This window comes from Phlebotomus papatasi, chromosome 2 (assembly GCF_024763615.1).
Source record: "Phlebotomus papatasi isolate M1 chromosome 2, Ppap_2.1, whole genome shotgun sequence".
NCBI lineage: Eukaryota > Metazoa > Arthropoda > Insecta > Diptera > Psychodidae > Phlebotomus > Phlebotomus papatasi.
In genome coordinates, this window is record NC_077223.1 from 25,769,840 (window position 1) to 25,788,349 (window position 18,510).

At 32.7% G+C, this 18,510-nt stretch overlaps 1 protein-coding gene across 1 annotated transcript in view; it reads right to left on the minus strand.

Moving 5' to 3' along the window:
* Nucleotides 1-18,277, minus strand: part of LOC129803197 (alpha-catulin) — a 119,309-nt gene extending 101,032 nt beyond the window's left edge. The window contains exon 1 of the mRNA XM_055849605.1: nucleotides 18,120-18,277. Within this exon, the coding sequence (XP_055705580.1) occupies nucleotides 18,120-18,203 (84 nt within the window). The 5' untranslated portion in view covers nucleotides 18,204-18,277. The remainder of the gene's footprint in view (nucleotides 1-18,119) is intronic.
* Between the last annotated feature and the right edge of the window lie 233 nt (nucleotides 18,278-18,510).

Below are 18,510 nucleotides of genomic sequence, written 5' to 3' on the forward strand. Positions count from 1 at the left end.
TTGAGACTTTACGACAAACGGGAATCTGCGACACATCCATAGTTACAAAATTTTGAGCACGCTCCGTCCTTTTCTTATTTTTGGATTTTATAATAATTTATCATTAATTTATAATAATGAATATTAATCGTCAATGGATGGTAGTCCCGCTTTTCAATAATTCCTGTCAAAAACATATGGCTTAAAAAATTTATGTATACAAATATAAATCTACGCTGAATTGCAAACTAAAACCATTGGAGTTCTGCATTGTTTGAATTTCATAGAAAGAGGAATATGAATACGTTCACGTATATAGGAATCAATATTTGATATGTCTTTACAAAAGAATTTTTGTAAATTATCCGTTCGGCAAGTACCACGGTTGAAGCTCAAAAATTTATAGATAGCGAATTGAAATCACTGGGAATTCTACATAAATCGACACATGGATGACATAACAATCAGTTTTTCCTCGTTACCTTCTCTATCTCTTAAAAAAAGCTTCTTTGTCATGAATTTTAGAAATAGATCGACATTTCATCCAACATATACAACAATAACCAGTAATTATGCTTTTTAAACATTTTCTTGATATGAAAAATAAAAGAAAAAACTTTAAAGAAAGATATCCCAACCTACTGGAGCAAGTAAGGGAAAGTACCCATGCTTTGAACAATCGCAAGCTTCGCAATGATTAAATTTTCCCTATCTTTTTGAATAAATGTAACTTCGCATCATATTTAAAAAAAAAAAACTGGGCACTGTTCCCTAGTTTTTAAAATATCGGTGCGATGAGTTACATTTATTGAAAAACATGAAAAATTTAGTCATTATCAAGCTTGGGATCGTACGAAGCACGGGCACTTTTCCCCATTTTTGTTTATTTGAAAAGTTTTAAGATAGATAATAGGGGAAAGTACTCTCCTTTAGAACGTTCATGCCTTCGAATAATGTGAATTTCAGTTACGTTTCTAAGGAGATTTCCACATGATTGTCACATAATTATCACTAATTGATGACAAACTAACTAATAGTTAATAGAAATGTGTAAGTGTCTTAGGAAAAATAAAAGAAAATTCGCATTATTCGAAGGCATGAACGTTCGAAGGGAGAGTACTTTCCCCTACTTGATGAATTTAAAATCTCTTTCAATATAGTTTACTACGAACCTGTTGACAATGAAAACTTTGAACTTTGAACTATGTAGACCTTTTTTTAATAGGTTTTTTTTTATTGTCAGGCAAGAACATCCGTGTTTCAAACTTCAAAATAGTTCTTTCTCCTCTCTCAATTGACATTGTATATTTAAAAAATAAAATAGAATAAAACATAAAAGGTAGAAAAGCATATTTTTATTCATGTGATCTCAGAAGTTGGAGAAACGCTAAGGCGGCGATAAACGCAAGAGGTAAAGTAGTAAAATAGACCAAATGAGATAAGAACAAATTTCATTTTAGTTTTTAAGTATTAACTAACTTTTATCACCAAATTAACTTAAATAAAAAAATTAAAATTTAAAAAAATTGTAGCATAATTTGTAGTAAATTTTGAGGCGTTCGTTGAACAGATTTTAATCAGATGAAAACTAATAAAATTGAAAATAAAATTGCGAAATAATTTTCCGGTAAGGCTAAATGAATGACCAAAAAAATGTTAAAGAAAATATCGTTAAAAACATTTAACAATTTTCACTATGAGAACTAAGAAAATCTTCTCAAATTTATCCAGGGGAGAAGTGTAGCATTTCAAATGACTTAAAATATGTTAATTCTCTGGTAATTAACATGAAAGACTTATGCAAATAAACTGAGAATAGCTACATTAAAATTAAACATAAAAAATTACTGTAAAGGATTTCTAAACTTTACTGTCACCAGAAAATTTTAATAGCTCTTCCCTATTGAATATTAAACTTCTCTATAAACTTATTTATGGTTCCCTATAATAAAACCATAAGCTCCCACACCACAAAATTTAAATGAGAGCAGCAAGCTTTAAAATTAGTGTCAAAATTAGCTTTGGATTTACATACAAAAAGTAATATTAACACCATCTAATATGTTACAAATATGTAGCATATGTATATAGAACTCTAAATTAAATTCACGCTTTTCATGTAATTAGAGTTTTAAGTAGATATAAGAACTACACCTTGAGCATAATTCCAGCTTCAGCCCCAAGGCTTAGCTATATGGCTTAATTCCTCTAATTTGCTATTAATCACAGTTTTTTGGAAAAATTTTACTTAGAATTGGATTACTAAAGACGAATGACCTATAGGTTTTCAAAAAGCAATAAAATTGCTCGCTATTTAGGATTTTGAGACCTTCGGGAACTGGGCTAAACCTCTAGTCTGAAGATCGCTTAAGACATTTACTGACAATGACATCGAACTTTACATAAATCTTTTTAATATATTAGATTTATTTTCAAAACGATGCATATAATATTGCAATAAAATTTGTGGCCCATACTCTTTTAGTCTTCAATCAAAAATATGAAAGATGAATTTCATTAATTTTCTATAAAAAGGATGGGGGATCTCAGCGACGCAATAGGCAAGACACTAGCTCTTGACTCACAGTGGTGTAAGATCGAGTCCCATCAGGCGGGTCAAACATCTGAATGTCTAGGAAAAGACATTTTCATTGTAATTATAAATGATAAAAATGCACCGCTTCTGCCCAAAAGCTCCGGGAATATGGAAGAAGCATCCACAATACGATGGAAGGCGTTCCTGCGCGATCTACTATCAGCAGATTCTCCCAACATAAGCAAAACACATTATAAAAATTACATTGTAATAAAAAGAAAGCGTCTCGGTAAGATTAATAATAATATAAAAGATACCGTTGGATAATTTTTAAAATGTAAATACAAGATTATTTAGAGCTACGACTGACAATTTGTTTTTTCACAGCCGTACAGTTTGTTAGGGGAGTGTATCTTCGAAGAATTGTTTCGCTATCCTACCGGTCAAAACTACACAACCGTAGGGGAGACTACCAAACGCTGCGATTTTTTAATCGGATATTGGATATCAGAGGATAAGACCGATAGGAATTTATAGGCACTATAGGGATGGTTGTCCACTGAAGGAATGATCGAGATAGTCCAAGTAGTTGAGAAATAAAAATTACTGTTTGGCGGTACCCCGTGTTTGTTGGTGCCTCAGTTTCCCCTAAATCAAATTTTCATTTTGAAGCGACAATTAGCGAAGTTTTGCTAGAACACAATGGTAAAAACCTCTTGAAACCATATTTGAAAAAGTTTTGGATTAAAAAAAAATGGATTATTAAGCAAATTTTCCACAGCAAGGACCATCAAATGTAGGTACTTAAACTACTTACATAATACTAGAGTATGGATTGACGGCCAGAAAGGTTTGAAGGAATCGATCAACTACATGTGGCCAGAATTAACTAAAAGCGAGGATGTTATATTTCATCAAGACATTTCTAGGCCACAAATATCTGGCAATGAGCTAGAAACTTCAAAACCCATGCTATGGATCTAGCTATCTAGCATATCTCTGTCATATTAACATCTCTTCTTCTTTTTTAAGTCAATTCGTGATACCAAAATCAATAAAATACAAGGATCTAAAAGCGATTTGTCTAACTTATTTGTCAATAGGGAAAAGCGTTTCTTTAATAATAGATCGTGACAAAAATATCTTAAAATGTCAAAATGGAATGGTCAAACAGAAGAGCACATAGGGGAAAGGCTCATAATTTTGTCCAGTTTCTTATTTTGGACACTTTGAGGATAATATTGGACACTAAAAACAAATTGATTAAAATGATGGATTTTTATTCCAATATTTGATGAATAATGAATTCTATCTAAATATTTGTTCTTTTTGGAAAATTTTAACACTAAATACGTTAAAATTTGAATATGATTTGAGTTGAAATTGCTTGTTGAAAATTCAGTGTGAGCAATTGCTTACGAGAAATATGACAGAACTTCGTGGCTTACTTCAGTCTTATTTAGTTTTGGTGAAGTACTAACAAAGTTTGTTCGCTGTTTTTGAGTGATATTATTGAATATTCATTGAATATTGTGTTGATTCTCGATAATGATGATTTGCACATTTGACCTGAAGTGAGATTTGCCTTGTGAATTATATTTATCGTGTGAAAAATGGGAAATTTTTTAAGACATTCACCAGTGAGGTGATGATTCTTATTTTGGACAGGTGTTTTTCTCACGAAATTTCGTGAAGTTTTAGCTTTTGTGATGACTAGGTTGGACAAATGCCTGGATAAACAAAGGAGCATCATCTCTACGAAAGAGATGTAGCGAGAAATGCCTTGAAAGGCTCCCGGAAAGGTCAGGGAATGAGCGAATCCGCACGTACTTGGAGTATCGAAGTCAACTCACTTTAATGAATGATATGGAAAGTTTCCGGGCTTCTGTGACATTCTACGTTTCCCTTACATGAACAGGAAGAGGACTTGGTAAGATTGGTTCATAAAATGAAGAACAATGGGCATCCTATTGAGGCGGATTAACTGTCCAAATTTACAGCCAAATTGGCCAAATTAATAAACAAGTTGTCCAAAATAAGAGCCAAGGTCACCTCTACATATCAATTCATTTTTAAACGTATTAAAACTAATTTTAATAAAAATAAGACGATAAATAGCTTGCTAAGTTTCTAAACAACCCTTCTGAAAAGAGAGTAACAAGAAATGTCAATTAGTATAGAAAATATCGCACTTCAAACTTGGAACTTCGATGCTTATAAGCAGACTGTCCAAAATTATGAGCACTTCCCCTATTTATCGTATTTATCTGACCAAATTATGGAACCCTTAACTTTAATTAAAAGTAATTGAATTAATTGAAAGTCTTGTCAGACAGTATAATGCCCTAAACACACTTACGATATAAGCCGAGAGATGTCTTAACGTAATTATAATCAAAATAATTATTTGACTAAATTCCCATCAATTTCCCGCTAAGTTTTTTTTCTGTTTTAAGGCTTCTACACATTGGGAGAAATTTTTGTCAAAAATTGCTTTTTTGAAGGAAATTTCCTACAGCGTTGTAGGGGAAAACGTCAAATTTCTGTCAAAAACGCAATTTTTGACGAAAATTGCTCCCAATGTGTAGACGCCTTTAAGCCAAGAGATGGCTTAGCCAGAATCTATGTTAAACCATCTCTCGGCTTAAGTCGCTAGTGTGTCTAGGGAATAATCTACATATTATTGACCCGTCTAATAATTTAACCGTTATATATTACGAATTTCGCAAGTTTAACCCTTCAAGAACGATTGGGTCACCGGTGACCCAAAAGTGAAATTTTATGTTAAGGCCTTCAAAAATTTCGTTTTGCCCTTGAAAGTCAGAAAAAGTGTTTTTTCTGACCCCTAATTTTTTACACTCTCGTTCTTAAAGGATTAATTTTCCAAAACAATGTGGAAACTGTCACTATTAATAGTCAGTACCGTTCAAGATTCGAACAGAAAATAATATGGATGCTCTTGCAGACAAGAAGTAAAATATTTTTTCTAAAGATTAATCTCTAGAATATCTGGTTATATTAAGGCGGTAACAAAATACTTTAGGAGACTTGACTAAATTAAGGATAGAATTTGATGTTAGGTTCAACCCTCGTTTTGTGCATATATTTCACTTGAATTTTTCCGAGTGCACTAATTATTCGCAGAAGTGACATTAAACGATCACACAAAGCTCTTTCTTAGCATTAATCGCTTTATATTAAAATTGTAAAGCTTTATCATTTGTAAACTTTAATTAAACTCACAATTGAGCTTTTAAAATGAATTTCTTTCAGTGTTTCTCAATGCATATTTAGCACTTTTAGCAAAATCTTTCCCTTTCTATGCTGTGGGAAAGTTCTCCCCTGGTTTAATCACAATAGTTTGCTTGTGTAAAAGTGGTTTTTGTGGAATAAAGTTGGATAGCATCCTGTCCATTTGGTATTTGGGACTTTGTGTACAAGTCAATCAATGTCTCGGCAGAGGAAATGATGAAAAATCGTACACATAAGGAAAAATTTATCCACAAAATGAGACTTTTGGGCGAAATGATGATTTTGGCATGAAAGAATCTTTGTCAATTGGAATAGAAAAAAGGAAAAGAACGGGAAATTTAATGGGAGAGCGGATGGAAGGGACAGAGGGGAAAGAAAAGAAGCAAAAACTCCCATCGAAAGCGACTTTGTCGTTGACATTTTTGGCCACAATTTTCCCTACAAGTCGGAAAAAGTCCTTTGTTGTGTGCTATTTTTGGGGAAGAGAAAATTGCACGAGAAAATGGAGGGATATTTTTTGGGCGAAAAGAGGCCACCCAATGAAGAAAAGATATACGATGTGATGTGTGCATGAAAAATGGGAAAAGGCAGTCATATGGAGAAAATCACTCCCTTTCGAACCAAACCTCTTTTCCACACACAAACACAACCAAAAGTCTTTCACGTAATCGCGCTATGTCGCGCTTTAAAGCTCGCCAAAAAGCTACCGAGAGCTGCTTTTTTTTATTCTTTATGCTGAGATAAAAAAAATCGCAAAGGTGAATCTCACTTTTTTCCCTTCTTTGCCTTACTACAACATTCACTGCACAATAATTTCTTTTGCACTTTTCACTGGATTTTTCCAACACTCTCAGATTAATTAACACCCCTGGCAGAGACCTTCAAAATTCGCATTTCACCTCCAAGATTTCCTCTCGGGCGGTCCACTGACAAAAGGTACGTCCCTGTCACTAGTACGGATGCCGAGGTAGAAGTCTTAGGTGGTAAGTGGACGCGGAAGGAGTTAATTGGGGAGATTAACCAGAGGAACACTGAATACAAGTTTCAGGTTTAGTTGAATGCAGTCGTGACGGACAGAGAGCAACGCGATCGGAAGACAGTGTGCAACTGGAGGAAAAATTTCCCAACCATCAGCAGCCCCGGACAATGTTGGGGGTGGATGCTATGGTGGGGAGAATTATATGGTGAAACATTTCCCCAAGTATCTCTTCTCTCTGATGCGCGCTCATTTTCCAGTCGAGAATACTGCATTTGATGGTATTTGCGAATAATCTGATAGGACAAATGGGAATTCCTTGCGGTTGCAGCTTTGAAAGAAGCTTTACCAGAAAGTCTGAGATAATAATAAAATATCAAATTTATTTTCACAACATGCAAAGCCGTGAATACTATTTTCAAATTCTAAAATTATTAATATAAAATATGGTTTTAAAGACATTTTAAAAAATTTCCATAAAATATTAAATATTTCGAATCGGCTGAGCACGGAAAAATAAGAGTTATAAGTCAATAGGGGAGACCGGGGTACAATTAGCCAGGGGTAGAATTAGACAGTGAATTTTTATCGTTTCCCTTAAATTGTTCATTGAACAAAGTACTTTTTAATGAAAGTAGGAACACATCCCCATATTCCCAGAAATATTTATAAGTCTGATCCTGTTATCCTACAATTTAGAAGAATTTTTATAAAATGGGTATAAAATTGTAATTTTGAGTTTTTGACCCAGTATTTGGTTTTCTAAGTTTCTAGTCAAGATGTCATATAGTTTCACCTCGTTTCTGGTTTAATAAAGTTATTTAAAAGATATTTTTCACTTAGATTATAATTATATCCTTTTTTATAAAAGATGAAAATCACTGAAACAGCCCTCGGGGCAGTTGTAACCACTCTTCCGTGGTAGGATAAAACTGCTAATGATTTTTCACTATCTATATCTATATATTAATCGTTAGATGCACTGAGAAAAAAAGAGGGTGCGATTAACTTTTTTTCCCCGTAACTTTAACACTTTTTAGGTGTAAAAATATATCAACATTTTTTAATTTTTTAATGTTAATTTTACACCTTTTTAAGGGTAAAATTAACATGAAAAAGGATAACTTTTACCCCCAATACACCTAAAAAGGGTTATATTTACACCGATTTCGGATTAATACTGCAGGGTAAAATTGACATTTCCGGAATGTTATTCTAACTTTTTCGGATTTCTCTCAGTGTGAAAATTATTGATATTTTAAGCAATATTGCCATTTAGACACTACTGAGAGAAATCCGAAAAAGTTAAAATAACATTCCGAAAAATGTTAATTTTACCCTGCAGTATTGATCCAAAATCAGTGTAAATATTACCCTTTTTAGGTGTATTAGGGGTTAAAGTTACCCTTCTTCATGTTAATTTTATCCTTAAAACGGTGTAAAATTAACATTAAAAAATGTTGATATATTTTTACACCTAAAATGCGTTAAAGTTCTGAGGAAAAAAAGTTAATTGCACCCTCTTCTTTTCTAGCATCAGTGGGCTTTAGTGTATCAAGTGAAACAATATTTGGTATCTCCTGTTTAAAATTTCGCCTGGAAAATTGGTGGCAATTAGTACCCCAAAAGTGGCTATATCTACCCAGGCCGGGGCACATGTAGTCAATGTGTCATATTTTTTTCATTATCCACTATAAAAAAAAATGCAAGGATTTTAGAGCTTTGAACTATACTGTTTCATACAGCCAATATCCTAATGCTACTTATGAAACATAAAAACATTAGACAAACCTTATCATTTTTTCACAAATTATGCGCAAAAAAAAACTTCATTTCCTGGCTCAGAGTACCCCGGTCTCCCCTAAGTGAGAAATAGTACCTTCAAATTTTTGGTGAACCCCAGTATGTCATTCTCCGCATCATTTACTACATGATCTTGTTTTACCTTTACTAGTCCTCATGAGTTAAATTTTAGTAAGTCTAACGTAACTTTTAATCCTATCTGAGACACATGAAAATCATTTGACCGAAAATGGAAAAAACTCAAAAAGAAATATGAATCGTGGGCCTATTGATTGCTATCGATTGAAGGCACAGTATAGTCAAAATTATTATGTTTAGCGGTTTTCAGACTTAGCCTAGTTCCCAAAGGTATCAAAATCCTAATTCGAAACCAATTTATTTAGCTATTCAGAATCTAATAGGTCATTTGTCTTCAATAATCCAAAACTAAGTTAAAATTTTCCAAATACAGTGCCCGCTTCGTAATCCGGATGATTGGGAGACAATATGACAGATGTCCGCTTCGTAATCCGGATGAATTTTTTGAATTTGTTCAACGTCTCGAAAATATAATACAATTTTTTTTCTAGAATTAGAATAAAAGTTTTAAAGAAGTTTAAAAATACATAATTAGAGAATTCTATGCTATTATACTTCATTTATTAAACAAAAACATCACAGGATAATTCATTTTCATTGCTGAATACTCGTGCATACATAACCTCAAAATGATTTTAAATGTAACCGTCGATAAATTAAATGTAACCGTCCGGATTACGGCGATCCGGATTAGAAAGCGGGCACTGTATATTGATTGATAAGACATTTAAAAAAAAGAAAAACTTTAAGCCATATGGCTCGGCTTTAGTTCGGAAGCCCCTATATAGCTCACAAAAACATGATGTGAGTTCACACTTTAAGCGTAATTATTATATTATTTACAGATAAGACATGTCCAACCACGGGGCTCACTCTTTCCTCGATGCATCCTGACCTAAAAAAATAGAATTCGAAATAGCGTTTCAAATATAATTCTCGTCTAAAATAATAGGCCTCATTCTATTATTTACAATAGATTTTGGTTCTTGACTTTCCAAATTTTATTCTCTACGACGTTTCTAGGATGAATGTCCTCTTATTTCAACACTGAGAAAAAAAATGGGGATGCGATTGACTTTTTCTCCTCATAATTTTAACACGTTTTAGGTGTAAAGACATATCAACATTTTTTAATGTTAATTTTACACCTTTTTAAGGGTAAAATTAACATGAAAAAGAGTAACTTTAACCCCTAATACACATGTAAAGCATAATATTTACACCGATTTCGGATCAATACTGCAGGGTAAAATAAACATTTCCGGAATGTTATTTTAACTTTTTCGGATTTCTCTCAGTGAAGGATGACAGGATAACTTTCGTTCGATTCTGAAAAAATTAAACGACAGCTGTACTATTTGTAGTTAATACAAATATATATGTATCAATAGTCACGTAATATGAAGAATATCACAACAAATGGCCTAACAATACGTAAAATTCCTCCATAATTAGGATGACATCTCAATCCATCTTACTTATTTGAAAGAGAAAATCTACAAATAGTTGATAAAATAATTCAAAAAATCTCAGCTTATGATAGACCTAACTTCACATGCCCAAAACGATAAAATTATGATAAACTATTTCAGAGTATATAATAAAGAAGCTAGAAAAAGAATTGCTTCAAAACATTTTTAAATTTCAAATGTATTGTTATAATTTCTAAAACAAGACATTAGGGGAAAACTGGGGTACCCTCGAACGCGGGATAGTACCGCACTTTGCTATTTTTTAATTAGATTTCAGACTTCAGAGGACTAGAACTAAATATGTATATGAATTTAGAGATACTGTTGAGATCCTGAAGAAATGATCGACATAGTCTAAGCGATTTAGAAATGAAAATCAGTGTTTGATGCTACCCCATGTTCGGAGTGCCTCAGTTTCCCATACAAACTTTTAAATTATTAGTGCTAGTTTGTTGCTCTTACAAAACCTCAATATCTGGGAATTTGAAGCATTGAGATTTATTTATTTAAAAAAATATATTTTTTAACAAACTAAATGTTTTAGGGTGTAATCACCACTTCTCGCCAGTGCCCCACTTTTCGCCACTTATATTGAAATCGCTATTTTTTGCGGTTTGTGAAATAAATGAGCCGCAAAGTTTTCTGCATTTTTACTGCTGCTACGTATAGAGTCGAAAAATATTAATTATTCGCTTTGGATTTACGATTTTGAGCGCTTTTTTAGAGTAATATTTTTAGCAAGTGCATCGAATTCCAATATTTATTACCAAATAGTAAGTGTCATCAAATTTTCATTAAGCAAAAAATACCTTTTTGGATCAATAATTTGTCGATTGAATATTTAATTACACTTGAGGAATACATAAAATTTGTATTTAGTTAATTAATATTTCATTTTATATTATTTTTGTATAAAAATGAGACATGGCGAAAAGTGGTAATATTTTGGAATAATTTTACCACCTGTCGCCATCACTTTTCAATAGGCGACGCTAACTTCATTTCGCAGATTGTCAATTGTCAAATCTGCATTGTTTACTTTCTGCAATAGACCTATAATTTAATTTCTCAAATAAAAGTGAAGAAAAATCGTTTAAAGTGACTAAAAATAAGGTGATCATGAGGGAAAAGAAATGCTGAATGTATTCTTTTTATAACATTGCCTAAAATAATTGAGTTTGGACCTTTTTAAATGGGTGGCGAGAAGTGGTTACAAAAGTGGCGAAAAGTCGTGAATAGTGGCGACGAAGTGGTTATTTTTGCATTGTTAATAAAAATTTGTTTTTTTTTAAATAGCCCAGCGTTAAATTCTAAGACTATTGTTTTCACGAATCAAAAGCCAATACATCTGAGTAGTTTTGCGTTAAATTTGAGTTATTTTGTAATAAGAGTTCAAAAGATATAATAAAATTAATTCCTCTTTTCCCTAAACATGGGGATAAGTGGTTACTCCACCCTATCATGATTTTTGCTGTGATCACACTCCGAAATAAAAAAAAACAAACTTTTGCATCGAAAAACTTTACTGAGGTCACATGTTTATTAATTTTCTAATTCAATGGGGCAAAATGGGGTAATTTGAAACCATTTATAAATTGGAACACTTGAATTTCCTCATTGTTTCGATGGCAAAAGAGAAAAAGAAGATCACAAAAGTAAGAAAAAGAATAATAAGAGAAGGAATAGCTTTCTTTGTCCTTTTTTTCGTGAGCATAAAGAAATTTCAAAGCCCAGAATTGGAAATGGTTCCAAATTTATCCATTTTATCCTTATTAAAAAAACGAACGTTACAATCTTCGACATTCAAATAAAATGGCGAAAATATTTTAGGTTAGATCGAACATAACCAACTGCATAACCTATATAATGATCACCTCTTACAAAGTAATAGGATCTGGATAAATGTTTTATTTTCAAGCAAAAATTCTGAAAGCTTCAGTTTAACTTTCAAATTTAAAATTTTTAAGGAATAATCCCTAGACGTAACTAAAGACCTATTTATGTCATTAATGGTCTCTACACACTAGTAGAAATTTATTTAAAAAATGCCTTTTTAAAGAAAATTTCCCTTGTCCTTGTAGGCAGAAACGTCAGATTTTTTTTTAAAAAAAAAGGCCATTTTTGACGAAAATTGCTTCTAGTGTGTAGACATCAAAGGGCTCTACACATTGTAAGCAATTTTCGTCAAAAATGGCTTTCTTGAAGAAAATTTTCTAGACCGCTCTAGGTGAAAATGTCAAAATTCTGTCAAAAATGCAATATTTGAGGAAAATTGCTGCCAATGTGTAGAGGCCTTAAAGTAAGTTGCTAATTCCGGAGAAAGCATTCTGTCTTAAAATTATTTTTCACTGTGTATTTCAATGACATGAAAATTGTATAAAGATGATCGACTGCTGCTATTAAACAGATCATCATTATTGACCTAAATAGCTGATTGAAATTCCCAAGATAATCAAGATGCTGTTTCTCATAGGCAAAATCGAGTGTGAGGAAAAGCACATTGCCTTAGGGAATGCTGAGAGGATTTTGAGAGAACCCAGAGATTATATATAGTGAAAGCTCTGTCACCTTTTCCATCTCACAAACCCACAATTTTGTGCTTGGCATTGAGTCAGGAGCTGAGGGGAAGCTTACAATCTTCAGACATTGGACCTACGGCAGCTGGGAGCAAAGGGAGTTCTTTGTGTGACGCGTGAGAGCAGCCCAAAATCCAATCAATACTGTAACCAGAGAGTGTCGTCTCAACGGACGCGGTGCAACAGTTTGGCCGTCTCTCTTAGGCTACCCAGAAGCGCCTGCGTCACTCTCCCAGTTCGCCCCTGAACACCCTCCCCAGGCTCCACACACGATTGAGGCACCAGGGAAACTATCTTGTTGTAGTTTTAGCACCACGTGGACCTCTTGGGATGGCAATCAGTGGCTCGCACAGCTGGCAATGAGGCGCAACGTGGAGGATGGGCACATATACAGAGTCGCTGCTTAAAAATAGTCACAGACGTGCGGATTGGTGAGAAAATGGGCCATGCAGGATGGGGCAGGAGAGAGGCCCAGTAGAATTATCTAGATGAGAGATAATTAATTCTTCTGCACGACATCCGAACAACTTTCTTCGATTCAAAATCAATTTCCACTAATTAATTCTATCAGCTTAATCATCTCTCAAGGCACCTCTTATTTGCAATATACCAGGGGATTAGGGGGCACTTTTTGGAGGTGCTCTCAAGGAGAATACTCACACGTACCATACAAAATGCAAATTAGTCTAAATCGTATGTGGTTTTATCGAGTAATCCTTTCTGAAATATCTCCAACGCCGCAGAATTGAGCATTACATATCCCACTAATTTTAGAAACACTATAAGTTCAGGGATTAAGCATTACAAAAGGAGAATGTCTAAATATTCTAAATTAAAATAATATAATATTAAGGAATTGAAAAAAGATTGAATAAAACAATCTAAACATGTTTTCAGATATTATCTTTCTGAAAAAATCTAGACAATAATAATAATAATCATAATTATAATGGTGGTCCAACGTTCCATCACTGAGAAAAAAAAGAGGCTACGATTAACTTTTTTTCCTCATAACTTTAACAGTTTTTAGGTATAAAAATATATCAACTTAATGTTAATTTTACACCTTTTTAAGGGTAAAATTAACATGAAAAAGGGTAATTTTAACCCATAATACACCCAAAGAGGGTAATATTTACACAGATTTCGAATCAATACTGCAGGGTAGAATTAACTTTTCCGGAATGGTATTTTGACTTTTTCGGATTTCTCTTTTAGTGATAGAGGAACTTATACGGTCTTCAGACCTAAGACTCAACCATATGGCTTAACTGCTATAATATTTCGACAATCAAGATTTTTTGGGAAAAAAATTGACTTAGGATTGGGTTACAGTAGACTCTCTCAAATTCGGGTATTTGGGACCGAAATGTCTCCCGAATTAGCGAGAAATTCGGGCATCAAATTGTTTGAAATGCAACGAGTTTTTGTTCTTTCGCATAATAACACTATGCAACAAATTCACAACTTTTTTTGTTAACGGAGATCTCACATGGTACGTTTGATAGAGTCAAGTCCCCTGATTAAGAATCTGGTCTTGGTTTTGCTCCTATACGTAACAATTTTTTTTTATTAATACTTTTATATTTTTTCTGCTTTGCCTAACATTATCCGTTATATCTCAGGTTCTAGTGAACGGAACTTGAAAAGTGTGGGTGCGTTGGAAAGCTCATTAGTCGAGCTTCAATTTTGATAATTACAAAAAACCTTGTAAAACCACTCCTTCGGGGTGTAAAATTGAAGTTTCTCTAAAAATTACCAAAAAAAAATGGTCCTAAAGTGAGGTTTTAAAAATTTGTATAAAATAAACTAAACAAAATATTAAAAATTCATTGACACCAGGCGATAGGCACCACTTAGAACTACAATTTTGCTCATCTAAGACATCTCGCTCCGATCACTCTAAATGCCTAATTTGTTGGTTTTTGTCATTTTCCAAAAATATGAAGTACCTATTTTAGAGCAAATTTCCTAAAGATTTCTGAGAAAATATCTTTTAAAACTTATGTGAAACATACATAAATGTGGAGATTCTTCTTTAAATTGATCGGGGGCCATCAACATGAATCAACATGATTTTCATTAACATCACTGATCAACATTCAACCGCGAGAAGAAACCCCTAAATTCATTTTAGAATGTTTTTTTATGATAGGTAGAAAACGCATCAGCGATCATTTCGCAAATATATTTCAATGACTTTAGATCGTACTTTCATTTAAAATTAGCCTCTACTAGAAATAGTATTAGATGGATCGATGGAAATAAATAGAAACAAAAATTGAATTACTTAAAGGAAAATTGGGAGCTTTTTAACAATTGGGAATGTAAATAAAAATCATGTTGATGATTTTCCGATCGATTTAAAGAAGAACCTCAACATCTATGTATGTTTCACATAAGTTTTAAAAGGTATATTCTCAGAAATCTTTAGGAAATTTGCTCTAAAATAGGTACTTCATATTTTTGGAAAATGACAAAATCCAACAAATGAGGCATTTAGAGTGATCGGAGCGCGATGTCTCAGATAAACAAAATTATAGTTCTAAGTGTGGCCTATCGCCTGGTATCATTGGATTTTTAATATTTTGTTTAGTTTATTTTATACAAATCTTTAAAACCTCGCTTTAGGACCATTTTTTTGGTAATTTTTAGAGAAACTTCAATTTTACACCCCGAAGGAGTGGTTTTACAAGTTTTTTTGCAATTATCAAAATTGAAGCTCGACTAATGAGCTTTCCAACGCACCCACACTTTTCAAGTTCTGTTCACTAGAACCTGAGATATAACGGATAATGTAAGGCAAAGCAGAAAAAATATAAAAGTATTAAAAAAAAATTGTTACGTATAGGAGCAAAACCAAGACCAGATTCTTAATCAGGGGACTTGACTCTATCAAACGTACCATGTGAGATCTCCGTTAACAAAACCGTGTTGCATAGTGTAATATAAAGTTTACATACTCATATTTATGGTAAATTTCATGAAACCCCCTTTATAATGCCCAACGCACAATAAATTTTATTTGTAAACATGTTTTCAAAATTTCATATGAGAGAGAGCGAGATGAATAGATCTCGCTTTCATTCACTCTCACTCAAATGCCAAAAATATCTTTACAAAACAAAAGTAATTGTGCGTTGGACATAATACAAAATCACATCATAACTAAGACAAAACATGGCAAATTTGAGAAAAAATATTTTCATTCAAAAAAATGAAAAATGTCGATAAACTTTTTTTTGAAATTTAACTGCTGCCGGAATTAAAAGTAGCCCGATCGTAAAAGAGCCGAATTAGCGAGAGTCTACTGTATTAAAGATAAATTACCTGTTCTAATTTGAAAAGAAAACAGTAAATTTGGTTGCTATAAATTTGGTTGCTACAAAGGGGACAAAAATATCCCAAAAATTTAAGTAATTTCTCTGACGATACCAATGAGAGATAATTTTCACTCTAATGAAAAATATAATATAATGTTTGAGTATTGTAGTTTCTTTTACCAAAAGGGTTTTGTTAAAAAAAAAATGGAAGTATAAAATAAAATTAAAATAATTTTTCAATATGAGAATTTAAAAATTTACTATATAGCCAATAGCTGGAGACTTGCAAAAAATATCCTACATTCCTTCAACCCTGTACTTTGCAATTATGTACAAACATTAGAAAAAAGTATCTTTAGATAGTCAGGAAAAATTATTTTCTTTATGGGACACCGGTGTTTCAATCGTCCTTAAAGGGTTAATGGAACATTATTTCTTTTATCTTTTATTCTTCAAATTTGTATCCCATTTAGAGTTGTTAAGGATTTTCTTTGAGCTTCAGTAAAAAAACTCCAATGAAATATTCTTTAGAAAATGTAATTTTTAAAAAAGCTTATTAAGCTAAGGATAACAGAGAAATTAAAATTTCAAATATTTCGTAAAGACAAAACCATAAAACAAGGCTAACAGAAAATTTTCAAAATGTAATAAAATGAACTAAATATTGAAAAAGAAAACTCTACAATTTTTTGCCATACAGTTTTGGATTTTTAACAAATCTTGGAAGCTCGAAAGGAAATTTTTCATTTTTGTAAAACAGATATAAGTTAATCTCTTTAACGAACATCTATTACAAATAATTAACCCTTAATAAATGGTTATTTACATGTAAGGTAAAGTGCCCTCAAGTCGACCGGTACAGTTATTTATTCAATTTATTTATATTTGCACTAATATTTGGCGTATGATCTAACATAAACAGGTCAATAATTCCATAAATAAATACGAATCAGTGACAATTTTATAGAAATTCACCATCAAACATTCAAATATTGACCACAGATCGAGACGAGGAACTGGTCGATTCGGGGGCATATTACCTTAGGGCAGAATCACATTGACAGTAAAATGCTCACCGTCTCCGTCAAAGCCTCACCGTATTTCGTTGATTTTCGAATTTTCGCAAATTTTCAATTACCATATTACCTTATCTCATACTCGGTGGCACTAGGTGAAAATAGTATAAGAAAATTGAATAAATAAAACGAAAATGTGATAAACGGTGAGCAAAAAAAACTGTACGAAAAAATGTAGTTAAAAATCCTACAGTTTTTTTTACTCACCGTTTATCACATTTTCGTTTTATTTCTTCAATTTTCTTATACTATTTTCACCTAGTGCCACCGAGTATGAGATAAAGTAATACGGTAATTGAAAATTTGCGTAAGAATCGCAATAAAAATACGTAAATCAACGAAATACGGTGAGTATTTTACTGTCAATGTCATTCTGCCCTTAATTGAGACAAAGGGATTTTACGAGATAAGGATAATGAAATCACCTTCACTATAACAACTATAACAATAAATATTATCGAACAATACCGCGTACATTATGGTTGTAATTATATTAAAATTTACTCTATTAAATGGAAGCGATAAAAATAATTATTATTTTAGTTTTAATTTAGTTTGAATGCCATAGAGCTCTTGCCAATCAAAAAACTCGACGGAACTTAAATATACATAAAAAATTAATATAAATATTTTAATAACTATTAATAAAATGTATTTTACAGGGAAATTATTCAATATATTTTCCGGCCAGGAAGATCTATTAAACCATTTGCTCGAAATCTTTTATCTACACATTTATCAACTCATATCGCAGAAAAAACTTAAGATAAATAAATTGATGTCAGTTGAATTGAATACTTTGGAGAGCAAAAATCTCAAATGTGGTCCAATATTTTGTGACTATTTGTCGTTGTTTTGACCACATATCACCACATAAACATTTTTTTGTGCCTCAGAATCAATTTTCTGCGACAGAGATCGACACTCTATCACTACTCTTTGACACTATTTGGTAAATAAACAAGTCCCAGGAATATCTCAAATTTCACGAAACTTCATAAATCATCTTTTCTCGACTTGGACCACAATTTCTGTGCCAAAATCTTACCTGTTTTATGAGTGGTAGGAGAGTCCTCTCGATACTCTTCACTTTAATTATGATATCTTGATTTTTTCTTGAAACGGTCGCCATCGCGATCCCCCAAAGCACAAAACTTCGAAAACACTGTGATGTGATCCACGATCTTCAGCTGAAAACACGCAACTGACGGACTTTTCCTTGTAAAAGTGTTTGAAAACTGTGTGCGTTACTTAAGAGTTCTATATCGCTCAATCTGCAATTGTGGTGTTTATGGCGCGAAAATTCCCATCGACATTGACTTGGCGCATTCTACAGTTAGTGACGCAATCCTTGGACAGTTTTACGTGAAAAAGGGGGAGTTGGGCGAGATGTTGGAAAACTCGCCCACGAAAATAGCAATAAAGCCAGAAATAGAACA